Genomic DNA, 27,730 nt, shown 5'->3' with positions numbered 1-27,730 from the left:
CAGAATGTTCAGTTCTTGTTTTCCTTTGGGGATTCAGTCTATATACAGGTCTGCTACTATCTGTCACTTGCTGCCATGCAAGTCTATGAACTACAATACTCCATCATTTGTTAGGGGCTAGCAACTGATGAATATCACCCATTCACAGTTTTTGTTCGTATGTATCTAGGAACAACCACTCTGGGTGTATCCGGATTTAAGATGAATCAATTGTGCTGGCGGAAGTGGACTTTCCTGCCCCCTCCCTCCCATGGCAACCCTCCAGCCCCCTGAAAATGCTATGCAGAGACCTGGTTCGCATAATCACTGTAGCAGTGTGCACCGGTGGTCATTTTGAATATTCCAGCTATGGCTTATCGTGTCCTCTGAACTGGTTGCTATGGCTGATCATGTCATCCAAACCCAGCGAAGGTGGATTGTTGGTGTGGTGAACGAACTACCTATAGCCCTAAAACAACCCATGGTTTTTAGGGTGGTTTGCTAACCATGCTAACAAGCCACCCTTGCCTGGTTTGGATGACACGATAAGCCACGACGACCTCCCGCTGTGGCTTGAATATTCAAAATGGCCACTGGCATGCGGTGCAACCCACTTTGGTTTAAATAAGCCACAGTGGGCTGTGGCAATCGTGGGAACTGGCCCAGAGAGTCAGGAGTCCTTGCTGAATGGGGTGAGCTGTGGTGTGGAGGGGGGTCCCCAAAAATTAAGTGGAGCCCTTCCTCTTGCAGAAGGCAGATGTTGGATCCAACCAAGGCATCTGCTGCCGTTGGAAAGAGAAAATACAGGCAACGGATGAACCAGGGACAGGCAGCATTGTAAAAAGTGAGCACTGCAGTTTACCAACTTCACATATTTATTAACCAAACTGGTGCCCTCCAGATTACCATAGCTGGGGATGATGGAAGTTGCAGTCCAACACGACTGGAGAGCACTAGGCTGGGGAAAGCTGCATTTACCGGCAGCTAGCCTTCCCACCAAAGCATGTCAGAGGAAATATGTACTTATTGGACAACTTTTTTGCTTCAGCTAGATAAAAGGGATATCCTGTTCCCACAGTGACGTTGCAGCCAGCAAAAATAAGGGGCGAAGGAGGCCAACATGTCACCGACAGTGGTGTAGCGGGCAATGCTGAAGGGCAGGCCCTCGTTCCCTGTAGCCCGGCCACTAAGGAACCCCCAAAAGGGGGGGGGGCAGCTGTGTTGCTCCATATCAGCTAACCAATTGGAGCACTTCTCATTCCCAGCAGGTCTTTTGTCAAGCTAAGGGCTCTTAATTGCCCATTCCAGCCCAAGACACCCCAACTTACTTTGCATTACAACAGGGAACAAGATACTGTTGCTGGTAAAATCGACCCCCACCCCGCTACTGTGAAGATTGCAGCTAAGCTCAGAGGGAGCAGGGAATGTGGAAGGGGGTGGTAGATGAGATCATTCAGGCCTGCTAATAAATTGCCTGTGCTGTATTCCTGCACGTGCTGACACCACTACACCAACTGGTCACAGAACAAGGCTGGATAGATGGTTGGGGTGTTTTGAGAGCAGTAAGGCTTGAATGCTCAGCACCTCAGTTTGGAAGTAGATCCTATTGAACTCAGTGTGTCTTACTCCTGAGTAAACATAGCCCTTTTGAAGTGCTAAGGGCAGACTGGGTTTGGAAACAGTTTGCACATTCACCCCTCACAACACAACTATCAGTGGGCATCCTGCTTCCAGCGTACCCTCACCGATGCCCTCCAGATGTGTGGACTACAACTCCCATCATCCCCAGCCAGGGCTCGTTTCCCACTCCTGTTTTAAAAACACTGCTCTGGGCCTTTTCCTCAGAAGTGGGAGGGGTGGAGGAGAGAGAAAGCTAGATTTTCTCCCAGGGTCAGAGTCTGAAAATCTGAAGATGTGTTTCAAGAGAGGGGGAATAGGCTGCAATTTCGCAGGGGAAATGAAGCTTCCCACCCACTGTATGATAAAACTGCAAACCTCTATGTAACATCCACTTCAACACACACCTCTATTCCCCCACCCCTGGAAATCATATTCAGCAAGACAGTTTCCATCTAAGCCCCATGATAAAATAGTCAACACCAGATGCATCCTCTATCCTTTTAAAGCCCCCAGGCTGGCAGCGCCATCATCACCAAAAACCTTAGCAGTTAATTTCCTTGTGCAAAGAGGGTTTTTTAAGAAATCTATCTTAAATCCGATGACCAACGATTTCACTGGGTGATGCTACCTTCTAATTTAGCCTTCCCCAAATGGGTGGCTTTCAGATGTGTTGGACTACAACCTCCATCCTCTCCAGCCATGGGATGGGAATAATGGACTTGTAGTCCAACCTATCTGCAGGGTGGCTGGTCGGGGAAGGCTGTAGAGCAAGACTGGGCAACTCGTGCTGGCCTACAACTCCCATGATCCCTCACCATTAGCTGGGCTGGGTAGGCCTGATGGGAATTGTGGGCCAAAACAAGTCCCCACCCCCCACCCTGCTTGCTGTAGTGTTTTAAAAGAAACCTCTATCCACACTGCACGATTCTATAAACCTCTTATCATGTTAGCTGTATTTCCTCTGGTCTAAAAAGCCTCAAAAACCCAACAGTCTTTAATCTTTTCAACATGACATCCATCTTTAGCCGTGCTGGGACCCACTCCTAAACTGGTTGCCACATCTCTGCATGGTGGGATGGCTGTTGGAGCAGCCTGCTTTCAACACAGGTTGCAGCCCAATAGCGGGTTGTGCTCCACCCTCTGAAGCCAATGCTTTAGGCCAGAGGTGGAGAACTGGCAACTCTCCAGATGTTGCGGGAGTCCCAAGTCCCTCTGGAAGCTATTGGTTCCCCACCCCTGCTTTCACCTTGGGGAATGTGCTCCAACACCACTTGCTGAATCTATGCCAGGTGTAGGCAACCTGCTTCTCTCGGGATGTTTTGGACAATAGCTCCCATCAGCCCCAGCCAGCATGATCAATGGCCAGGGATTCTGGAAGGTGGTACAAAATGTCTCGAGGGGCCAAGTTGCCTACCCCTGATCTATACAAGCAAGCCCAGGATTATAACACACATCAGACAAACCAGACTTGCATGAGCTACATTTTGTTTTACTTTTATTACTCCTAACCAACAACGAAGAAATCAGAGCTTAGAAACTTGGTTTTTTTTTTCCCTCTATAAGTGAGTTGAGGGAAAGGGGCCCTAAACAGAAAGATGCTTGCTTGCTTTGGATGAAAAAAAAAAAAGGAAGGGGGGAAAGGAAAATCAACAGTAGCACATTGTGGCGAACAGATACCCCAAAAAGCAATAAAGTAAATGAACCTCTGATGGAGAAGGGGCAGAACAGAGGAGGGAGCTGGCAGAGAAGCACAGGCCAGTAAGACAAGAGACCAGGGCACAGTGATAGAAGCAGGGGACCTCCTACAGGGAAATGAGGCCTCCTCCATCCACAGCAATCCACTCGCTAGCCATGTCAAGAGGATGCTGTGGTGTTCGCCCCGTGTGTGCAGCTTGACTGCATGCTTACAGCAGCCTCGAGGTTTCTCCCATTCTGGTCAAGGCTCCCGTTCCATCACGGCACATCTCTGTCGCAAGAACGTCGAAGGGGACGGGGGGGGGCGGGGGGGGAAGACCCTTTCAGCCTGTCACTGGCTTCTGAGGTAGGTGTCGGGGGAGCAGTATTTGGGGGGAGGTGCAGAAGACAGGTCAAAGTGAGTTCACAACCGCAGCAACAGGGGGAAAGAAATCCCACCCTCGCCACAGTTTCGCACTCACTCAGCCCCACTCGCTCCCATATACCTGGAAAATCAGGGCCTCCTGCATGGCCCATCAGAACATGGGGGCAGATTCTATTCCAGCAACACTCCCCCCACAACAAGTCCAGTTACTCCTCCTGAAGCACAGAATAAGTTCTGCTGTTCGCAGCCTCAGCCAGTAATAACAACTCACCTATCCTCACAAGCAAGATCTTCCAATCCACTGTGGAACTGCTCCAAGTCTTCAGCAAGGCCTTTCTTTCTCTTCCCCGCCCCCGCCCCCTGCCCTGTTGTCTTACAGTAGTGAATCCCAGGGGTTAAGTTGCAGGGCAGGTTGGCATTTCCTTCTCTCCCACTGACAGACCTTTGCTCCCCTTTCATCCTATTTCTCGCCTGCCTCTCTCCAGATTTAGACCCAAGCTCTGCTTCTTTGTCCCTTGGGCCTCCATCTCTCAACACACAACAGAAGACCTGACTCTTTCTTATGCTACATAGGTGTGTGTGTGCACTTGCGTGTCCTTTTTCCTTTCCTTTTTAAAGCACAAGCCCTATAGCAGGATAGAAAGAGTCCCAGATGCCTGTTTGTCTGAGCTCCTGGAAATGAGATCCAGCCTCTCAGGAAATCTGCAAGTTTCTAAACGGGCTGGTACTGGCCTGGTGCACAAGGCCAGCTCCCCACAAAAAGCACAGGCTGGTGCCCCTGAAATTAAATTCTGAATCCATTTGATCACCCATATGCCACCCTAGCAAGCTCACTCTCCATTCCCAAAACCGAACCCTCCACGAGCCTCATATGGTTTTCTATCCCTCAATATGCTGCACCCTTCGGCATCCACCTCCCTAACCTCAGGTGGCTTTCTCCACTGTCACTTCAATGAGGAGATCTGCACCCGACACATACACAGACCACGTGTCAATGCCTGGAACCAAATTACCAAGAACCCCCGGGGGTAAGAGCACCAGAAACAGGACCGTCCAGCTGAACCATGGCTCATAAGCCCAACAGTACTCCCTTCTCCAGTGCTCTAAACAAGACCCAAGCATCTACATCCTCTCAGCTCTTCCCAGTTCACGGTGAAGAAATCATCAGGAATTTCTGAGTTTGGAGGATGTCCTCTCCCCACAACTGTCTGGCTGGGATTCCAAGAGCAAAGAGAAACGAAGCGGAGCGTCTCGTCAGTGTAGAAATTGCTGATGACGCCACACAGTACTGCAGTCTGACCTCAGACGCTCTCTGGATACTCAGGTATTAATATTCAGCTAATCATGTGGGGCTCGCTAAATGCAACTGACCAGCCTTGCAGAGGGGCATTACTCACAGGGCCTCCGACATTTAGGTTCTTTGAGCTGGGTAAGTCAATAAAGCTTTTTCTTCCACATTAGAGAGGCTTGCAAAAGTTTCCATTTTCACCCCCAGGTGGATTCCCTAGTGGCTAGTAAAGTCCAAGTCTGTCTCAGCCAGGCATTTAAGGTCTGGAGGGCAGTCCTCGGCGTTTGTTAAAGCTTTGTTATCCGGAGATTGAAATTATAAAGGGCGGGGGGAAGAGAGAAGGGAGCTGGGTCTATCCCAGGGAAGGTTTCCGATGCATAATACAAGGATGAACGGTCAGTAAAGCTTTTTCCCAACGTTTGTTTGGGGTATATGTACACAGTGTCAAACAAATGTGAATAAGACATCTGTATGGATTCTATATCAGGATCAATTCCCAATGTGAACATGGTTGCTATTTATTTACCTCGACAGGTCTTCCCTCCCACCCCTCAAAAAAAAATCTGGCACCGGCTACACCTCCCCATCAAGGCTTTGCTATGAGCTTCTCATTCGGACTGTGCATTTTCTGAAATATTCCTCAACTGTGTAGAGATCATCGGGTGCCGCTGCAAGGGCTGGGTAAGCACAGGAGCTTCCCCATAATCAGAACATACAGAAGGGCTTCTCTCGTGTGGATTTCTAGATTGTTGAATGCAGAAGGACCCGATCCCTCTCACACCTCTGGCCCAGCCAGTCGCGTCCCTTACGGGCTCTCCTTGACGTGGCACCTCTGATGCTTCAGCAGGTTGGCCCGGCGGGTGAACCCCTTTCCGCAGTTAGAGCACCGGTAGGGCTTGGTTCCGAAGTGGGTCCGCTGGTGGATGATGACCTCCAGGGTGGTGCCGAAGCTGCGGCCGCACTCGCTGCATTTGTAGGGCCTCTTGCCCAGGTGGCTGCGCTGATGCTTGAAGAGCTGGGAGGTCTGGCTGAAGTGCTCGGGGCAATCGGGGCATTTGTAGGGCTTCTCCCCCGTGTGGATCCTCTGGTGCCTCTCCAGGTGGGAGCTCCAGGCAAAGCTCTTCCCACAATACTGGCACTTGTGGTTCTTCTCCATGGCGTGGCCCCGCTGGTGGGCAAGGAACGCCGAACTGTCCCCGAACCGCTTGTCGCAGTCCCCGCACTTGTAGGGCCGTGTGTGAGAGTGGGTCTTGTTGTGCTGGAGGAGGTGGACTTTCTGGGCAAACTTCTCCCCGCAGGTGGGGCAGGGGAACGGGCGCTCTCCCGTGTGCACCCGGCGATGGCGCTCCAGGTGGGAGGCCCACACGAAGCCCTTCCCACACTCCTCGCAGAGGTGGGTGCGCTCGCGGCGGTGCCCCCGTTGGTGCCGCATCAGCGTCTGCCGGCTCCGGAAGACCTTCCCGCAGTCCTCGCAGCCCAGGTGGGTTTTCTTGTGCTCCTCTAGCTCAGCGATCTGAGCAAAGCTCCTCCAGCAGGCCGGGCAGTTGTAAGGCCGCTCCCCCATGTGGTTGCGCCGGTGCTTGGCCAGGTGCGCGCTCTGGCTGTACGTCTCCCCACACTCGGGGCACTTGAACGGCCGCTCCCCGGTGTGGACCCGCCGGTGCCTCTCCAGGTGGGAAGCCCAGATGAAGCACTTCCCACAGTCGGCGCACTTGTGGCGCTTCACCGCCGTGTGGCCCTTCTGGTGGTTCTCCAGGGCGGAGCTCTGGGCAAAGCGCTTCCCGCACTCGGCGCACTTGAAGGGCTTCTCGATAAGCTGGGAGCAACGGTGCTGCAGGAGGTGGAAGTTCTGGCTGTAGGCCTCTCCGCAATTGAGGCACTTGAAGGGCTTCTCCCCCGTGTGCATCCTCCGGTGGCGCTCCAGGTGTGAGCTCCAGATGAAGCACTTCCCACAGTCCGTGCACTGGAAAGGCTTTTCCCGGGCAGCGTTGGCCTCGCTCCGCTGGCGGCCCCGGCCAGTGGTATGCAGGATCCGCGTGCAATCCGAGCAACGGCTCTCAAGGCTTTTCTTCAGCGCATGGCCACGTTGGGTGGCTTTGTCCTTCTTAACCACCGGGGTGATTTTTGGCGGCTTGGGGGCAGCCCGATGTACCAAGGGCTTGACCCGCCTGGGGATGCTTTGAGAGGTGCCTGGACGCAGCTCCTCGGGGCCTTCATCCTCCTCCTCTTCATCATCATCATCCTCTTCCTCTTCATTGTTATTGCTGTTCAGCAATTTATCAGCAGCTGAGAGAAAGACACACACACACACAAATCTTAGCAAAACCACTTTTCTGCATCTGGCCTTTGATTATTGTCACCACCACCACCACCAATGAGTTGCTTATGAATTACATACATAAATACAGAAATCCATAACTAATGTAACAGGAAAAAACACCAAAGAAACCATAATCAGCACACAATACAAATAAGAATAAACACCATAAAAAAATAAATGAAAATAAACGAACACACAACACAACAAGCGATCTGCTGTTTTAACATTTTTAACGTCCGAACTGCTAGCAGTTTAAGCTGCTGCTGTTTTAACCATTTTAATTGGGCGTATTACTTTAAAAAGAACTGTTCTGTATTTATCTTGTTCTGTCTGTTATCTTTTTTTTGTATACAGCTTATATTAATATTTTTTAAAGCATGATATAAATTATAAACTTAAAAGCCAGGACAGACAAAAAGTAAAAAAAAAAAGGAATCCTCCTTTGCTATTCCTTTCCTCGCTAGCATGTCCTGCCTTAGATTAGAAGCCTACAGGAAACAGAGCTTGGTTTGTTTGTTTCTTGTACATCAACTACCAATTTTAGAGGCACTGTAGCAACAACAATGGATGGGGGGGGGAGAAGGATGGGCAAACGTGGTGAGAATGGATAAAGAGCTCTCAAACACACAAAGTCCTAGGCTGAGCCATATCAGTGGGCCTCCTACCTCCAGTAATAGCTTGTGCTCCCCCCACACGCCCAGCCCAGCCCGCCCCGCCAAGTGCTGGTGCTCACAGTTCTACCCCATCTAAACCCACCCAAACCCTTCCATCAGCCCTGCTACTGCTGAGAGATGGAAATTTTCAGCACAGGCAGAGTGAGTAGAAGCAAAATCTCCACCACCCCCATTAAGGAGCAAATATACAGACCAGACACACAAAAACCCCAATTGGCAAAGTGTTTTGGATGCCCACGGTGGGCACAGGGGTTCCAGACCTTGGAAATAGAGGTGGGCAGGTGACTGGGAAGGGATTCATCAGGGTTTTGGGGGCAGTTGGGGGGAAAGGGGGAGAGAAGTGGGATTAAGACCAGGACAGGATCCTTGGGCTGGAAACAGAAATGTGGTTAAGGGGATTGCAAAGAATGGGCAGGAGTGGGAGGAATGGAGCTAATGGCAAAAGGAAAAGGGGAGGTGCAAGATGGGAGAAAATGGGGCTCCAGGACATGGGAAAAGTGGCTTAGAGTGACTGAGCAAGGATCCTCATCAAGTGGGAAGTGTGACCATGGAAAAGTAATGGGACAGGCAAGTGGGGTGTTGCAGCCTTCTCCAACATGGTGCCCTCCTGATATGTTGGACTACAAGTCCTTGGCTGGGGACACTGGGAGTTGTGGTCCAGCACATCTGGGGGGCACCAAGTTGGAGAAGGGTGGTGTAGAGAGAGGAAGAGGAAAATGGAGGAGGGAGGCAAACAGCCACTACCTTTCAAAGTGCACCTAACAAAATCTCTCCCCACTCCCATTTTTTACTTATTCATTAATAAGTATTACTAACCAGTGGTGGTAGGAATCCTGAAAACAAGAGGCTCAGACTTTGCTCTGCTCCTCCTTCCCTCCATCAAAGTAGACCAGGTAGCTGTCTCTTCTCACAAGGAGACAGCAAGTGGGAGAGAAGAGGGCAATTTATTGTCTGGAAAGGACCAGTGGCCTGGTGGGTGGGGTTTGGAAAGAGCATCCCCTCAGGGCATAGGAAATGGCAGGCTTAAGCCCTTCTTCACGTGTTTCCAGACAGCCCTCTTTCAAACCCCCGCCCACCTGGCAAATCAGCTGTTTCCTGCACACCTCACTGTCCTGGAGGACACAGGGAGATTCGAAAATCCTGATGTGGGTGGAGGAAGCAGCTGAAGGGCTTCCCAGCTGCCTGCCCTACCAACTCTGAAAGAAAGGAAGACATTCCCAAACCCGTGTTTTTAAGAAGCACTGACAGGATATGGGATTTAATGCTCCACAGTCAGAAAAGGAAAACACACACGCATTCTTTTGAGTTCCTGAAAAATCTAAGACATTGGAGGACCCAGTTGTTGCTAGAAAGGAAACCTAGATGGGCTCTCAAGCTACAAAGTTAGTATTAAAGGCTAAACGAGGAGCTTGATTTCACACCCCTGTTGCAGAAACAGCCAGACTAACTGGCTCCAGGTGCAAGGACTCTGATGAGAGGATAAAGGCTCCTCCTTGAAGGCCTGCAATGAGTAAAACGCACTCCTTCCCCAAGCTGATATAGCCAGAGAGCAAGCCTGTGTCTGTGTGTATATAAAGTATGCTTTGTTGAATATACATGTTACTGAACAGAAAGAAAAGTTCTGCCAAGGTAATAAGATTGTCATTTTGTTATAACAGTTTAGAATCTAAACTTTAGATAGTGGAGTTGTCTCCTCTCGTTCCTAAAGCTACTGGCTAAGGTTGCAATTATACCAACTTACCAGAGAACAAGCCCCACTGAATTCAATAGAACTTGCTTCTCAGTAGATACATTTATTGTAAGTCACGTTTTCCAAACCTAGCCTTTGACGCCCTCCTGTTAGAACTTGCTTTTGAACTCATGATTGATTTTTAAAGTCCTACTCTTATTCTGAGCCACAATATAACTTGTATACGTTTTTTAAGTTACAGAAATTGGGCTTATATTATCAAACAGAGTAAGATGTGTGAGAAGCCTGCTGTGTGTTAAAGGACAAAAAACCCACTTTTTAAAAGGCTCTCTTGAATGCTTGCTTAGAAAGTTATGACCAGTGTCAGCTCCAAGTTTTTGAGGGCTCTTGGGCAAACACCTTCAATGGGCCCTTTCCCTCAGTCTACCTTCTCCCCACCACTGTCACCACCTCCTCTCGTTCCTCCTCCTCCTCGCTACCACTTGTTTGACAGGGAGGGAGCCAGTAAGCAAGTAGGCAGGGGATCTCCTGCTCCTCCTTCTCATCACCTCCACCGCCTGGGCCAGAGTGAGAGGCAGGGGAGCTAACAGGTTGCCATGGTGAAGAGGAGGAGCGGCTCCAAGAAGCTCTGGTCCGTGGGCTGCTGCTGGGATGTGGGCCCTTGGCATGTGCCCAACCATGCCTACCCTTGATGTCCGCCCTGCGACCAGCAGCATAGCAATAAATTTTGAAGTACAGCAGCTTGCCACGACAACCCCCATAGCTACGTCCTCACAAAGGCTGTAAAACAAATAAATACACTTTATATTTCGTGCACTGTATAGAGCTCCTTGGAGTAAATGATGAACCCAGGATTAGGGTATGTCCCAACACAGCCCCTTCATGGATCACTGCCTTGTTGTGGCGAAGGGGCTTGCGTAACTCAGTGAAGCCACAAGTTATGCCGTGCAGGGCCACCCAAGACGGACAGGTCATGGTGGAGAGTTCTGACAAAATGTGGTCCACCGGAGAAGGAAATGGCAACCCACTCCAGTATTCTTGCCAAGAAAACCCCATGGAAATGTTTTGGCCACCTAATGCAAAGGGAAAACTCACTGGAAAAGACCCTAATGCCGGGGAAGATTGAAGGCAAAAGGGGAAGGGGACAGCAGAGGATGAGATGGCTAGATAGCATCATCAATGCAATGAATATGAACTTGAGCACACTCCAGGAGAGAGCAGGGGACAGGCAAGCCTGGCGTGCTATGATCCATGGGGTCACGAAGAGTCGGACACGGCTGAACAACACAGCCAGCTAGGCATACCCTCCACACGCCTACCCTTCTCTGCAGTGGCTCCCCATATATGCAGCTCCCTCTTTGTTGGCTTTAAGAAGAGCCCTAAACCCCCTTTTTTATTATTCCAGTCTGATTGAGGGTGTTTTTACTGTCCTGTGTTTTGGTTCTAACTGTTGCTGGTATTTTAAATGCCAATGTTGTTCTGTTTTTTATTGTTCCAATAGCTTGTCACTTTATCATATTGTTGCTTTACCAATTGGTTTATAAGCTGCCTTGGGAGAGTGAATACCCTAAGAGGTGGGACAGCAATTCTATTAAATTTTTCTTTAAAATAAAATATTACTACCCCCAGCCACTCCCGCTTACTCCTTTCCAGGTCCTGTTGTCCATTTCCCTCCAGAGCATGCCTAGAGCAGGTGGGGGAGGGTGGTGTATGATGGGACCAAGGAGAGAAGCGGCGACTTTTGCTGCATTGGGGGGGGGGGGGTGTCCAAAAGCGTGTAAGCAGTGTCCAGGTTGCAAGGTGGCAACCCAATAACCTATTTAGGGTTTCTTGGAAGAACAGAGGCATACAAGTGTTATAAATGAAGCTAAAGGCTCCTGATATATATATTCAAGAATATTTAACTTTAAAAAATTACCGTGTCACATTCACACTCCAAATGGTTAAAAGGATGGTTTGGGAGTTCAACTCCGTATCTGTGTTTACCAGGCTTCAAACCAAAGCTGCTGGCCTAAATCTGTTCATTTGGCACTTGATTCCAAGTACAGATAGTTAAATCTGAATGGCAAAGGTAGCAGTCAACAGTAACTCCCTATTCTTTCCTTTCTCTGTAGCGTGTGGCTCGGCTTACTTACATGAGTTGTCTGGGGCTATGTGATCCACAGGCTCCTTTTCTGTGGTGCACCCACTCTCTGCTTGGGGGTTGAGTGTGCAGATTGCTTGATGGATGGCCCTGCCTTTAGAAAAGCAGACAGACAGTCCAACGGGCCTTTCCATACCTCCTTTTCCAACCCTAGGAGTCTGTTTAGTCAGTGTCAAACTAATTCAGAGTAAAAAGCAGGGCACTGTATGCTCCACGTAAGGGCACCCATTTTGCAGTCATGCCAATCATGCTGCAAATTACCTGAAGTTGCAATCCTATGCACCATTACTTGTAAAAGTGAGCCCCACTGAATAAAAATGTATTTTAATTATTAAATTCACATGTCACCCAACTGGGAAATTTCCCTGGAGCCGTTCGCAACAATAAAGTTGGACCAACTTCTGAGTAAGCATGTATAGAATGGGGCTAGATGTTTAGGCACTGACAGCCCAATCCATGCTCACTCAGAAGTAAATGTCACTTAGTTCAATGGGGACTAACCCCGTAAGTGATTTATACGACTGCAATCCTGAGATCTGTCTTGGGCTCTGTAATGTGACATAATGGTGGAGGGGAAGGAAGGCAGCCAACCTGGGGTCATGGGGGGTCAAAGTCTGTTCTCCTGCACTTCCATGCTTCCAAGAATTCTGCCCGTCCTGCTCCGGTACCAACCTGGCAGGTACTGGCTCAGCTCCTAAGGTCAAGCTCCCCCTGACTTCTTCCTCTGGCACTAAGACCCAGGAGATGCTGCTGCAGAGGCCGGATCCTTGCAGTAAGAAGACCGTAGCCATGCAGGGTAATGTCGCCTGACCATGGACTCTATGAAGGACACTTTTCACTGTTTTATTTACTTTGGGGATTAAGGAACAGCAAGAGGATTTGCAGGAGCAGGTATAGGCCTGAGAACTAGCGATGAAGACTCAGGGAATACTTACAGCCCATCCATACGCAACTAGCGTGTCTCCACGAAGTGAATACACATGCCTGTGAATCAATGACATGAAGGCTTCTCCAACCAAACACCCAAACACCTTTGCCTCTCAGTCCCAGCATCTTTTTGGGGACATGGTTAAGTAACACGTGTGTGTGCGCATGCTGTGCCACAGCGGCTGTCACTGCTGCCATCTCTGTTCCTTCCAGCACCCGCTTGCTGCTGATGAGCATATTTGGCGCGCAGAAGCTTCAAGCATCTCCCTCCGCAGGAGGCTTAAGAGTCTTGGTGCACTCACATGCTCTTATGTGTCCATCTCTGGCGCAACCAGAGCACAAACCAGCCAGCTTTGGGGAAAGTGTTGGCTGAGCAAGGTGTCTGGAGTGGGCTCCAACCAATGACATTGCTCCAGCTCTGAGAAAAGGGCCAATCCGCCCACCGTCACCTATTCCTGGGAGTGCATCATCTTCCCTATTGTTTTCAAACAGACCCACAAGAGTACACAGAGGCTCTATGGTGCGTACCACCCTAAACGTGCCAGTAGGGATGAGGAACTTCATGCTAATGGGCCACATCTATTCCCCGGATGACTATGCCCCTTTCCCCAGGACTCACCTTCTTTCCCCCAAGACTTAGTGGCTTCGCAGCCTTTGTGCATCCCCCCCCCCACTTCTAAAAGGCTGAAATGCCTCTCCTAAGGATTAAATGAAGGCAACAACAGCAATTTGCTGCTTGTTTGTTTTTTTAATTTTGGCCTTGCCCTTTCACCTTCCGCTCCACCCACCACTGGAATGCAGCCCCTGGACAGCTTTTCCAATATGGAATTTAGTCCCTGGGCTGAAAGAGGTTCAACACCCCTGCACTACAGTGCAGATGGTAGGAAGATCTAAAGCCTCAGGCTGGGGCAGTAGAGGCCTTTTGCATGTGAACACAGGTGCATTTTGCATGATGGGGAAGGGGGGCGGGAAAAATGTGTGCATCACTCTCTCTCTGTCTCTCTCTTTCTCTCTCTCACACACACACACACACACGCAAACACACACCCATTTCAAGTAGGGTTGCCCCTCCCTCCCTCAGCATTCTCTCTTACAATTGGGGCCAGCCGATGTGCTTTGGGAGCCACTTGAAGCCCAGCCTCTGTGTCTTCCTCCTGCGCAAAAGAGCTTCCCTGACTGAAGCCAGTCCCAACGGGCACTCTGCCACCAGAGGCTGCGGTACATGGAAGCTGCGAATGGGGGAGACAAAGACTAACTACTATATAGGCTGGAGTTTCCCAACTCCCCAGGAGTCAGGAGGAGCAAAGACAGAGGCCTACAATCCTTAAACCGCTCACGCTGAGCACAGTGCTGCCTCCAAGTAAGCCAGGACAATGAGCGTGCAAACACAAAACCTTCTGGACTCGTGCAGCCTGCTCAACAGGTTTTAGAGGTACTTGGATTGCATCGTCCTTGGAATGTGCATCCTAGGATGGAACGTTGCGCATAATGATGCATGTGCACAAGGCAGGTTCTCCAGACTATGGCCAATGCTATAAGCAAGGCTGGAAGAGTTCCCGTCACTGAGTCATCTGGTGCCTGGAAATTTGATCCTGGCACGTTAGCATCTGAAACGCTTATTCAAACCTCGTCTCTGCCAGTGCGAAGAAGTCTGTTGTTGGCTCCTAGGGATTGGAGACTGTGTGCGTGTACATACGTGCTTATGTTTTTTTCTTCCAGCCAAGATCTTAACTACCGTGGCACCTGGGAATTTAAAATGCTCACACCAATCACTAAGCGTACAAACTATGACCCGGGACATTCCTAGTTCAGTTCTCACCTCTGCTCACAGATCCACTAAGTAGCCCATGGCAAAGCCCTCCTCTCTCAGATCTCTCCCATCTATAACAGTCCGGCTGTACCTTACAGAGTTCTTCTTCAGAATGACCAAGAATGCAGGCAAAGCACTTTGCTACATGAACGTGAAGTGTTCTTTTGCCCAGGGCTCCACTTCCTGGGTCACCGATTTTTGTGGATCCCCTTCTGAATTGCAGAGAACCTGAAAAGGGGGGGGGGGATCTCTCTATCTGAACTGGCAACGGAGAGGCAGCGTAAAAGACCCCACCTGCTTCTGCAGAAGCCCTGCAGAAGTGAAACGAGACTCAGTCCCCAATCCTCTGATATGCACAGAACACTTGGGGAGAGAAGGCCTTTTTATTATTGATTTAGGGCGCAGTCCCATGCATGTTTAGACACAAAACATCCTACAAGTCCCAGCATTCCCCAGCCAGGATGGCTGGCTGGGAAATGCTGGGAATTGTTGGACTGTTTTTCTGTCTAAATGTGCATAGGATTGCACCCTTCTTTCAGCTATTTTCATCCTTCTCTTTAGCACAAGTGCTCTTAAGGTGGCTAACAAATCCAAAAGGTTCTCCCCTCCCCCCTCAACCCCTTTTATTCTCACAACATCCCTGTGAGATAGGTTAGGCTGAAAGAGAAGTGACTGACCCAGGGTCACCCAGAGAGCTTCACGGAGGAGTGAGACATGGCTAAGTCTCCCTGTCTCTGCTCTGTTATTCAAACCACTGCGCTACACTGGCTCTCAGTTTGGCCTCTCAGTGCTTCCCCTGGGAGACTCCCACCATGCTGTCTTTCCTTTTCTCAAGTGTAAGAGAAGACCCTGCCATCTCCCAGAACAGGCTATCCGTTGCAGCTGCTGATGGGTTGGGGAGGAGAGATGGTCTTTATTCAATCTAATAAAGAGAAACGAAGAGCACAAGGATGGCCAAGCTGAAATAGAGTGGAAGGAAAGGGGGAAATGGATCCTTACCAAGAGACATCAATGTCTCGTAGCTCTCCTGCATGACATCTCGGTACAGGGCCCGCTGGCGGGGGTCCAGGTACACCCACGGCTCCATGGCGGAAAAGAGTCTTCTCAGAGGCTCACCAGCACCTACCAGCAACAAATTACATCCATTCAATACCTGTCCTTTCACGGGTATACGACCAAGAACAGCCTTCCCCCAATCTGGTGCCCTCTAGACATGCAGGAGTATAATTCCATCACTCCCAGGCAGCATGGCCAAGGAGCATCAGGATTGGGGAAGGATGACCGAGAGAGTGGCTCTTTAATTACTCACCCTAACCCTTCCCCTCCCTAAAAAAAAAATAGGCTGCTCAAACAAACAAACAAACAAACAGGAAGCTTTGGGGAAAAACTAGGAGCGGATTTGCGTGTGAAAGGACTGCAAGCTAAATTTTGGTACTGAAAACCAATTAACATGGGTTAACATGTGCTCAGAGGCACCCTTGTTTCTTATTTCTAAAGCTGCAATCTGAAACATGCTTACTGGGGATTTACTTCCAAATAAACATTCACAGAATTGTACTACAAGTGTATGGTGTATCCTTCCCAGTCACTAGTTTGGACCTGGTTCTGTCCTCTGAACACTCTATACTGCTGGGCAGGAAGAAGGAGGAATACAGGTTCTGAAGCTTTTTACTGCAGCCTGTGGTTTCTTCTTAGAACTCCAAGAAGAAATCCAGCTTTATTAACAAAAACGAAAGCTGACTTTCCAGCCCTCATGGCTATGAGCTAAAATTGAACATTCAATGGCAAAATCTGATGTAGCTTTCTCGATTAAACCAAATTTTGCCCTCTCCTGCTATGTGGAAAGAAATTTTGCTCCAGAAATTCTGCATCAAATCCGGAGCAACTTTTCATGCAGCTGTTTAATGCAACCAACTTGTTCTCATGGCATGAAATTCAATTTGAACCTGCCTTAGAATTTTAACAGGCAAAGAAACAGATTCTCTCTCTTCTGATTGTATCAGAGAATTTCTAGCCAACAGCAGATTAATGGAGAAGTGCAGGCATGCTAAAGTTTAAATATATTCTCCACACGTTCTCATAAATGCGATTCAGCTCACCACAGATAAAGTGTTATGTATGTACATAGCACTGTGTTTTTACTGGCCCATAGAAGTACCAAAACATATGATGTTTCTACCATAGATGGATCGATAGCTGAAATCCAACAAACATGTAGCTTACCAGAGCCTAATGAGAAGGTATGTAAAGGAGAAGTTTTTAAAACCCATCTAACAGTTTAAACATGCAACACAAATTTTCCCTCATAACAGCGGCCAATACTCCAGCAAAGAGTGAGCCAAATTAGAGACGCAAAATTTCTGGAAAATTTGAAGCCATGAGAAACACACACACACACACAATTTCCCCCTGGAAAAGAAATCCAGATATTTGGGGAAAATGGAAATATATACGGTACTTACTTTCTTATGAAGCCTAAACTTATTTTAATGCTTTAACATAAAATGCATCACTGATAACTTAACATATAAAATTGTACTAATTGGAGTATTTAAGGAATTTATTGAGCAATCCTATGCATGTTTACACAAGTAAGAGCCATTCTGATTAGCAAGGCTTACTCCCAGTAAGTGAGCATAGTACAAATGCCTTTGTTTTTACAAGCACAATTGTGAATATACTCAGTATTAGAAACAGAGCTGCAAACCGCTGCACCCTACACAACTAGGTGCAGAAATGCAACTTGGGATTGAGTGTGGTATCATATCTGTCTACATATAATATACACAGGAATTATCCTTCTCTAATGCAGTAGAATCTTCACTGTAATTCATCTTACATAAAAATCTTCATACAACACATTTTGACTGGGTTCGGACAAAACATTAACCCACGATGGGTTAAATAAACCATGATGGTTTATTTAACCCATGACGGCTTAGTGTGTCATCTGTCAGCTCTTTTCCCACCCACGGTGGGTTATTTCCCCCAAATAAGCCACCCTGGGAACCCACGGGTGGGTGGTACTCCACGGTCTGCAGTAAGGGTTATTTTACCTTTGGTGGGTTAGTGTATCATCTGTCGCACCAGAGTGTGTTACAGAGGTCGCCTACAGAACCGCTTGGCAAGAATGGCTAAAAATGCTGCCACTGCTCTGCTCCTCTCGAGCAATCTCTGAGCAGACTTGTTTTCCTGCCACATTCAGCTGTCTCTCTTATTCCAAGTAAGTTTTTCCCCCTCCCACGCGGTTCCCAAACAGTTCCATGTGTGGATAAATCCTCACTTTTCCACGAAAAGGCAAAGTCCCACATTTATCCAGTAGTGCATGTGGTGGCTCCCCATAAGGGGAACCCATATATTAAATTTCATCCCATTCCTGCAGACTTTCAAGGGAATGGCGCACGTGCCCCGCCCGGCCCCTTTTGGTGCAGTGTAAGCATCCCTCCGTTCCCATCAGGCCACCCCTTCTCAACTCAGTAGAGGAGGAGAGGGCAGGAGTGGGAAGGGAAGGAAATGGTTTGTTTCACGTGTGGATAAATCCTCACTTTTCCATTAAAATACAAAGTCCTGCAAATTTAATATACTGGTTCCCCTTATGCGAGATACCTGCCCGGCCAGGCAGGAGAACTACAGAGGGTGAAGTGGGGGGGAATAAAATACGCCGTGTAGCTTATTTGTCTGATCGTGTGAAGGGGCACACTAGGCTATTTGCAAAATAAGCTACTGTGCATAGCTGATAAGCCACCATGGCTTAATGTGACATGCAAAAAGCCCCTCTGAGTAAAAACCTTGTCTTAAAAAGCATTTCAGTCATTCCAAAAGAGAAAATATTTCATAATAGGGTCTTTTGAAATGTTCCCCCAAATTTCCATTTTTCTCCATTAGATTTTTTAAAAAGTCTTCAGGGGAGAAAACAAGGAAGAAATCATTCACCCCACCAAATTTCTCCAGTTTTTTCCCCCTCGGCCTTCGCTTCTCTAAGCCTACAACTGAATGGAGATCTGTGGGATTCCCCCACTCTTCCATGTACTTGAACCAGTCTTGACAATGGGAAACTCTAGCTGGCATCCAAAGAGAGGCAAACAACCACAAAGCCATACCTCTATATAAGCCATCAGCATTTGTCCTCTATTTAAACTAAGTAGCGGCCACTACATCCAACAAATTTAAAATTCACATTCCCAGTGGCCCAGGTGGCACGTAACGGCAGCCCATGAGTTGTTTAAACTATGGCTTGCCGGGGCTGAGTGGCAGTGAGCAAGTGCATTGCCTCCCGCATGCTCGTCGCTTCTGCTTTCAATTAACAATCCTGGAACACCCCATTCCTGGGCTGTTATCGTGATGTCCAAACCCAGAAACCATGACCCGGTTCACACATCACGGTGGCAATTCCTGAGTCGTTTAACCTAGGAATTGCCAGGGCCTAGCGGAACGTATGAGTTGTGTGCAAGCCATTTCCACTTTTAATCAGCAACCCAGGAATGCTCCGTAACGTGCGAACCCAGCAACTCTGGATTGTTTATGGGTTAAACAACCCAGAGTTAACCCATGGTTTGTTATTGGGTTAACTCTGAGTTGTTTAACCCGTAAACAACCCAGAGTTTCCATTAGAATAGCAGGGTCAGAAGGGGCCTATAAGACCATCGAGTGCAGCCCCCTGCTCAATGCAGGAATCCAAGTCAAAGCATCCCCGACAGATGGCTGTCCAGCTTCATCTTGAATGCCTCCAGTGTGGGAGAGCCCACTACCTCCCTAGGTCATTGGTTCCATTGTCATATTGCTCTAACAGTCAGGAAGTTCTTCCTGATGTTCAGCTGGAACCTGGCTTCCTGTAACTTGAGCCCATGATTCTGTGTCCTGCACTCTGGGGTGATAGAGAAGAGATCTTGGCCTTCCTCTCTGTGACAACCCTTCAAGCACTTGAAGAATGCTATCATATCTCCCCTCAGTCTTCTCTTCGCAAGGCTAAACGTGCCCAGTTCTTTCAGTCTCTCCTCATAGAGCTTTGTTTCCAGTCTCCTGATCATCTTTGTTGCCCTACTCTGAACCCTCTCCAGTTTGTTTGCATCCTTCTTAAAGTGTGGTGCCCAGAACTGGACACAGTACTCCAGATGAGGCCTAACCAGTGCTGAGCAGAGGGGCTAGCACTTCATGTGATTTGCACTTGTGACTAGCACTTCATGTGACTAGCACTTCATGTGATTTGGAAGCTATACTTCTATTAATGAATAGTTGGACTCTTGGGGGTTGGACTCGATGGCCTTGTGGGCCCCTTCCAACCCTACTATTCTATGATACTATTCTATGATTAATGCAGCCCAAAATAGCATTGGCCTTTTTTGCAGCCACATCACATTGTTGGCTCATATTCAGCTTGTGATCGACAACAATTCCAAGATCCTTCTCACTTGTAGTATTGTTGAGCCACATATCCCCCATCTTGTAACTGTGCAGTTTGGTTTCTTTTTCCTAGGTGCAGAACTTGGCATCCCTATTAAATGTCATTCTGTTGTTTTCTGCCCAGCGCTCCAGCCTATCAAGATCACTTTGAATTCTGTTTCTGTCTTCCAGGGTATTAGCTATCCCACCCAATTTTGTGTCATCTGCAAATCTGATCAGCATTCCCTGCACCTCCTCATCCAAGTCAATCATAAAAATGTTGAAGAGCACTGGGCCCAGGACTGTTGTGATTCAGACATCACAATAACAACCCAGGTACCTGGGTAAATTGAAAGCAGAAATGACGGGTTCACGGGAGGGACAGTGCTCGCTCCCACTAGATACAAACAATTCCTGGGTTGAACAGCCCAGGAATTGCTGTTACATGTGAACCAGATCAGTAAAAGCTATTTTATTTGAGGCAGCTACCATACCAGGTACCTGTACGAGGGTCAAGAAGCAACAGTAAGAACCAGACATGGAACAACCGATTGGTTCAAAATTGGGAAAGGAGTACGACAAGGCTGCATATTGTCGCCCTGCTTATTTAACTTATATGCAGAGTACATCATGAGAAACGCCGGGTTGGATGAATCAGAGGTCGGAATTAAGATTGCCGGGAGAATTATCAACAACCTCAGATATGCAGATGATACCACCCTAATGGCAGAAAGCGAAGAGGATCTCAAGAGCCTCTTGTTGAGGGTGAAAGAGGAGAGTGCAAAAGCTGGTTTGAAACTCAACATTAAAAAAACGAAGATCATGGCATCTGGCCCCATCACTTCCTGGCGTATAGAAGGGGAAGAAATGGAAGCTGTGACAGATTTTACTTTCTTGGGCTCCAAGATCACCGCAGACGGTGACTGTAGCCATGAAATTAAAAGACGCTTGCTCCTTGGGAGGAAAGCTATGGCAAACCTAGACAGCACAGTAAGAAGCAGAGACATCACCTTGCCGACAAAGGTCCGTCTAATCAAAGCTATGGTTTTCCCAGTAGCAACGTATGGCTGTGAGAGCTGGACTATAAGGAAGGCTGAGCGCCGAAGAATTGATGCTTTCGAACTGTGGTTCTGGAGAAGACTCTTACAAGTCCCCTGGACTGCAAGGAGGTCAAATCAATCAATCCTAAAGGAAATCAATCCTGAGTGCTCATTGGAAGGACAGATACTGAAGCTGAAGCTCAAATATTTTGGCCACCTAATGCGGAGAGAAAACTCTCTGGAAAAGACCCTGATGCTGGGAAAGACTGAAGGCAAAAGGAGAAGGAGATGGAAGAGGATGAGATGGCTAGATAGCATCACCAATGCAATGAATATGAACTTGAGCACGCTCCGGGAGAGAGCAACAACCATACCAGGATTTGCATGAGTCTGATGAAGGGAATGGGAATACCAGGCACCATGGGGGAATGGGAACACCAGGCACGCTACCCTATCCATGTCAGCATGATCAAGGATGGATGGACACAGGGAAAACATTTCTATTATAAAAACAGGAGTGCCAAAGCTCATTACTGAAGTGCTTGTGAAGCCCCAGCCTCTCGTAGGCTTCTGTGCAGTTCGTTTCCATGGCTGCCAGATTCAATACAGAACAGGCTTCACAGCTCTTTAAGGATGTTTACACTACAGGCTTAACCTAATTCAACAGCCTTGCCTCCTTTTCCCAACCAGGGACCCTGGAGATTGTGGTTCCACTGGGGTGGGGAAAAGAAAGAAAAAGGCCTCAGAACCGCAGCATTTTCACAAAAGCAGGGCCTCTCCCAAAGAAGGCATTGCAGGGACTCTCTCAATGGCAAATTGTCTTCCTGTGACTGTGGCTTATGATTCCTAGAGCTCTTTTTCAACTAACAAAAAAGCTTGACAGCTGGGGGTGGAGAAGGCATGCGGCCCTCCAGATGTTGCCCTAGCCAGCACAGCTAATGGTGAGGGATGATGGGAGTTATAGTCCAACAACATCCGGAGAGCCACACGTTGCCCACCCCTGCTTTATGGTTATTGCTTATTTAGCTCCCCAACCCTCAGAGGTAACGTAGGCCAAGAAATAGATTTTTTTTTAAGCAATCCTATCACATGGCTCACCGGATCTTCAGGGCAGCTAGTCCTGGGTCATGTGCAAGGCTGGCACAAATTGCGATTCTCCTCTCCACCCCACCCCAAGCCAAAAGCAGCCCGACCAGCCATATATTTTGGCCTGCTTGGCTGTTGCTTGACTGCTTCTGCCTTTGGCACGGGGCTGCAGAAACAGCAGTTTGGCTTTGCTAATCCTTTTGTTTAGTAGATTGCCTTGCATGGCTGGTAGGCTGTGACCAGCTACACTGTGCAGGCCTGTCCAAGCCCCATTAGCAAGCAACCCAGCTCAGCAGAGCTTTGAACCCAAATCTCCCGCATCCCAGCTCAGCACTTGATTCACTGCACTAGAGTGGTCCCAGCAACTCAGGAGGTAGCATTGTGTAGTGAGTAGAGTGCTGGGCTTAACCTGGGGGGCCTTGGGTTTGAATCCCAGCTCAGCCAAGGTCACTGGGTGAGCTTCGGCCACTCGCTCTTTCCTTTAGGGCAGCCTTCCCCAACCTGGTGCCCGCCCGATGCTTTGGACTACAACTTCCATCATCACTTCCATCATGTTGCCTGGGGCTGATTGGAGTTGTAGTCCAAAACACCTGGAGGGCTCCAGGTTGACTACTCTGAACTCACAGGGTAGGTAGGGGGTGGGAAGGGAAATGGAGCGAAGAGACCATGCACACCACCCTCAGCTCCTTGGAGGAAGGGTGGAATACATACACTGAGAGACAGTGTCATGTAGTGGTTAGAGTGTTGGACTGGGACTTTCAAGATTTCCCCCCTTGGCCATGAAGCTCACTGGCTGATTTTGATTCACATCCTAACCTACCTCACAAGGTAGATTTCGAGGATAAAATACAGAAGAGGAGGATCATGGGTTCCTTGGAGGAAAAAAAGGCAGGACATAAAAGTAATTAATTCAAAAATAATTCAAAAACAACTACCGCCACCTGCTGTACTTAACGGATTGATTCTAACCTCCAGTGTCCATAATTGTCCCTCCCCTTCCTCCCAGCGAAGTTAATTATCTTGCTGGTTTTGATTTGATGGATACAAAAGGGAGGAACACTGTAAAAAGGTAAATGAGAAAATACAGCACTGAGAACGGCTGGAGAGCCATGCTGCCCCCATTGCACAACCCAGATGTTTTCAAGCCATGTTTATTTGCAGAGTGGAAGCACTTATTTGGATTGGCAGTGCCTTGCACAATCTGCTATTGGTAGTCAGGCAAGGAGCAGATACCACACACAAGGTATGACCTGTCAGTGTTTAAAGAATCTATTGAAGCACTTCACTTCCAAGGTTTGGGTTAAACACACACACACACACACACACACAGAAAGGAAAAAGGGGAAAAAACAGCCAGAAATTCTATACCTCATATTACAAAGAGGTTCAAACCTTCCTCCAGCTTGTCTGAATAGAAGCTTCATGCTGCTCTCCCTCACCAGGACCAGCTCAAGCCATTTTAGAAACTGAGGCAGAAAATTCAAATAGCCCCCCCCCCCCATTCTACACTATAGAAATATAATCAATCAAAACCAACCAAAAGTCTTGTGGCAGCTTCGAGATTATTCCTACTACTATAAAGAACAGATTTATTGTGGTTTAACCTTTCGTGGATCAGAGCACACTTTGTCAGAAGCATTATCTGATACAGTAGACTCTAGTCCACCAAACCTTATGCCACAATAAAGTACCACAAGACTCTTGGTTTGTTTTCATGTAACAGACTTTCAAAGTTACTTCTCTGGAATCATAAATTAACCGCCAACAAAATCTACCACCTCGCTCTAAATTTTAAAATCATTCAATTTAAGCTGCTTTTAAAATTTGTCTGAATTGTACTGTTTTTATATTGTAATAAGCTGCCTTGGGAAGACCTCAGTCTTGAAAAGCAGCTAAGATAACTGAGGCAGCAATCCTATGGCCGCTAGTCAGCAGCTAGACAGCCATAGGATATATTGGTTTCCGGGAACCGAACTCCAAGCCCGTGCTCCGAGGTTGGTTCCTGGAGAACCAACCTTCCCCCACTCCTGCGCTGCCTCACAGGCAGTTCGGAAAGGCTCCATGCTAGGAAGAGGAGTGCAGAGCGGCGAAAACGGGGTGTTCAGGGGCGGGGAAGGCGGAAATGCCAGTACAACACATCCTATGTGTCATCTGGCAGCCGCTTCCCCTGCTCAGCCTTCCCACAGCTAGACAGCTGAAATCGGCTGTCTACCTGCAAATGCAGGGCAGATGAAGCGCGGAGGGGATGATCCCCTCTGTGCTTCTCCTGCCCTGCACTGGATGGGTGGTCGCCTCCAAGTTTGGAGGTGGCTGCCTATCCCCATAGGATTGCACCCTTAAGTAAAATACCCAGTGCTAGGACCAACCCTGATCTTCTGAACTACCTAATGCAATCCTATACATGTCTATTCAGAAGTAAGTCCTACTGAGTTCAACAGCACTTCGTTTCAGGTGAATGTGTATATGACTGCCGTCATCTCACTACATTTCATATTGAATCCTTTTTAGTAATAACAACAACCACCAGTTTGCACTTTTGCATCCACGCATCATGAATACCTTGCTGATTTCTTCCGCTAACGTTTAATCAGAAGGTAAATTCAACCACTTCAGAATAGCATCTTGAAGCTCCCTTTCTTTTATTTTTTAAAGTTAACGACACAAGGCATCAAATGTGTAGAGCTGTATACAAGTACATTTTTTTAAAATTCAGCAATACTTAAGATTGTTGTGATATTTTAGATTATTGCTTAGATAAGCCACCTCAAGGCTTTTTTTTTTTTAAGTAGCAGCAAGGCAAAGTGTCTTACAAAACATAAAAATCAGAGGTACTAATTCCTGGAAGAAGTGGTATGAAGACTGGATAGCAAGGGAGAAAACTGAAATAAAATATTACAGTGTTGCCGGTCTGGATGCACCTTTTGCTACTGAACCATGATGCAATCCACAATAAAGGGGTAGGATCCTGTGCATCCACTTAAATATACCACATCTAAGGGTCAACCACAAAGAATGATTATCTGCACATTGTTAGTATAATTATGCGCCACAACAGACCCATACGGTTCCCATTAGTAAACTAGATTAAATAGTGGGCTTTGCATAGTATCCAATGTTAGTCCTACGTAGAGTAGACCCACTGAAATGAATAGGCCTTCAGTTAGGCATGTCTAACTTAAGTCCCATCCATTTCAGCGGGCCTGCTCTACGCAGGATTAACATTGGATAAACATTGGATACTATAACCCCCAAATCTGATTGGCCTGTAGAGAGAGAGATTTGAAACAGCTCCTCCGCCTGATTGCACGAGCGAACCGGAGACAGTCCGATTTCGCTCTGGACCTTTTTTTTTTTTTTTTTTTTTAAGAAAAGGGAAAGTCTCCGCTCTCGGAATCGCTTCCTCTCCTCCCCCACCCCCCGAGGTCCATTTCGCCCCGGCCCTGGCTGCCATCCCACCCACCCCCTGCAGCAAAAGGGCGTCCCGCTGAGCCTCAATCACGACGCGCTCCCTTCTCGCCCGCCCCCCACTGAACCCGGGGAGCCCCCCCGCCGCCCCGGACGCGGGCTCCTTTCACTCGGACCTCCCCTCCGCTCCCCAACCACAACGGGGCGGGGGCAGGGGCGGGAATCAGGGCCAAGTTGCGCCCAAAGCCCTCCAGGCCCGGCTCCCGCTGGCCCCTCCCTCTCCTCTCCCGACTCGCCTTTGATCGCCCGCAACCTGCCCGCGGTGCGGCTCCAGCAAGTTTGCCGCTCGGGGGGGCCTCTCTGTCGCGGGGATCAGCCGCCGCAGGAGCAGCAGCCGCCACTTAAGATTAATCCGGATGTGCAGCGGCGGCAGACTCGGGAAACTCCGCCTCTCCAGCCGGGGCTGCCGAGCGGCGGCGGCAGAGAAGGGAGCAGCTTCCCTTCCTCGAGCGCGAGGAGGAGCCCTCTGGTGGGCACGGGCCAAATGCGGGCCGCTCGGCACGGAGGAAGAGCTGGCTGAAAAAAAAGGCGGCGGATTGTGTCCCGTGTTAGTCCTCCTTAGAGTAGGCCCATTGAAATGAATGGGGCTTAAGTTACGCTAACGTTAGGCACGACCCACATCAGACCTTAAGATTCCATCTGGGACGGGGACGGGGACGGGGACGGGCGGGGGGGGGCGTTGTTGTTGTTGTTGTTGTTGTTGCTGCTGTTTTAACTGGCGGCCTAATTTGGTCTCACCTGAGTTTCTCGACCCGGCCCGAGTTTCTCTTAACCGGTTCTCTTAAATGTAAATCTTGTGACTAGAGTTTCCAAGATGGTTTGGTTCGTTTCCAGGAGAAAACGAATCTCCCAGGAGTTCTTAGTTCTGTCCCAGAAGACACACGGATAACTTGCAATTTCTATTCCCCCCCCCCCTTCAGAGAATATCAAATGTAGCCTTCGAGGAAGAGGGATCTTAGGGAAAATAAGGAATTGAAGGGGGGGGTGTTAATGCCCCTTAAAGGCCGCCTACAAACCATTCAAAAATAATTAAATTAGATTCGGGGGGGGGGAGAGATTAAGTCTAACGACTCCAATTCATTTCAATGGGTCTACCCTAAGTAGGACTAACACTGGATACAACCCATAGCCATGATTGCTTATTTGTTCCAGTAGAACTGGGTGCAGGCAGCCTGCAAGTTTTATTGTGTCCCTTCTCCTGCACCTCATCTTAAAACTTACAACTTTAACATCTTGCCCAGCCAGAACTGGCCCAAGAGATTTTGCTGCCTCAGCAGAGCGGTGGAAGAAAGTAAAACAAGGATCCATGAAATCAAAAAAGGATCCTCATGATTTCATATGATGGTGGTTTGGGGGGGTCTCCCTTTTAAAAATCATATCACAGAGCACATCTGCCTCCACAGACTGAACCAGGAAAATCACAAATCAGCCAGTCGGTGCAGCCACAACACATCTGAGGCAGAGATCCTCTTGATTTCATATGATTTTTACAGAGCAAATCCCCCAAACCACCATCATATCAGAGAGCACATCTGCCCCCAAGGATGTGGACAAGGTGCTTGTTTAAGTTCGCCCAAGCACCCTTGCCCTTCGCGGCTTATGACATCCAGAAGGGAGGGGATGACTGGCTCACTTTGAGAGGTTATCAGTTCTTCCCTACTGGTCAGAGTGGTGACACTAGTTCTGAAATAAACATCCTTGGATCCAGCAGATGTGAATAATTATAGGCCAGTAACTAACATCCTTTTCCTGGGCAAGGTGCTTGAGAGGGTGGTAGCAGATCAAATCCCATCACTCATGGATGAAATTTATTTTCTAGATCCACCTTCAGTCGGGGTTCAGGCCTGGTTTCAGCACAGATAATGCAATGGTCACCCTGAGCTTTGCTGAGAGAGAGACAAGGGCAGTGCAACCCAGTTGGTTCTCCTGGATCTCGCAGTGGCTTGCGATACCATCAGCCATGGCATCCTTCAGGACAGGCTGTCTGAGTTGCATGTGGGTGGTACAGCGTTGCAATAGTTCCATTCATACTTGGATGGCTATTTACAGAAGGTGGTGCTGGGGGGGGGGGTGCTAAACTCCATAGCATGCTTTGGGTACCAACAAGGTTCCATCTTGTCCCAAATGCTACTTAACATCCACATTGAAACTGCTGAGGGAGGTCATTAGGAGACTTAGTGCAGCAGCATCAGTATGCCAATGACACATAGCTCCATCTCTCTTTCTCATCTGATCCTGGTGGGGAAGTGG

The 27,730-nt window shown here is 48.4% G+C and overlaps 1 protein-coding gene across 1 annotated transcript; it reads right to left on the bottom strand.

Moving 5' to 3' along the window:
- Positions 1-1,698: 1,698 nt before the first annotated feature.
- Positions 1,699-25,884, bottom strand: LOC146355164 (uncharacterized). Its single transcript, XM_084840731.1, has 3 exons — positions 25,717-25,884; positions 15,510-15,632; positions 1,699-7,232 (listed from the first exon to the last, which is right to left on the bottom strand). Exons 2-3 carry the CDS (start codon positions 15,595-15,597, stop codon positions 5,752-5,754), a joined length of 1,569 nt encoding a protein of 522 aa, XP_084696857.1. The 5' UTR covers positions 15,598-15,632; positions 25,717-25,884; the 3' UTR covers positions 1,699-5,751.
- Positions 25,885-27,730: the final 1,846 nt, after the last annotated feature.

This window comes from Heloderma suspectum, chromosome 2 (genome assembly GCF_057233095.1).
Source record: "Heloderma suspectum isolate Gila_16-S chromosome 2, 16-S_ref, whole genome shotgun sequence".
In the NCBI taxonomy this organism is placed as follows: Eukaryota; Metazoa; Chordata; class Lepidosauria; order Squamata; family Helodermatidae; genus Heloderma; species Heloderma suspectum.
The sequence above is the reverse complement of the archived record's forward strand: the minus strand, read 5'-3'. Positions and strand labels throughout refer to the sequence as shown.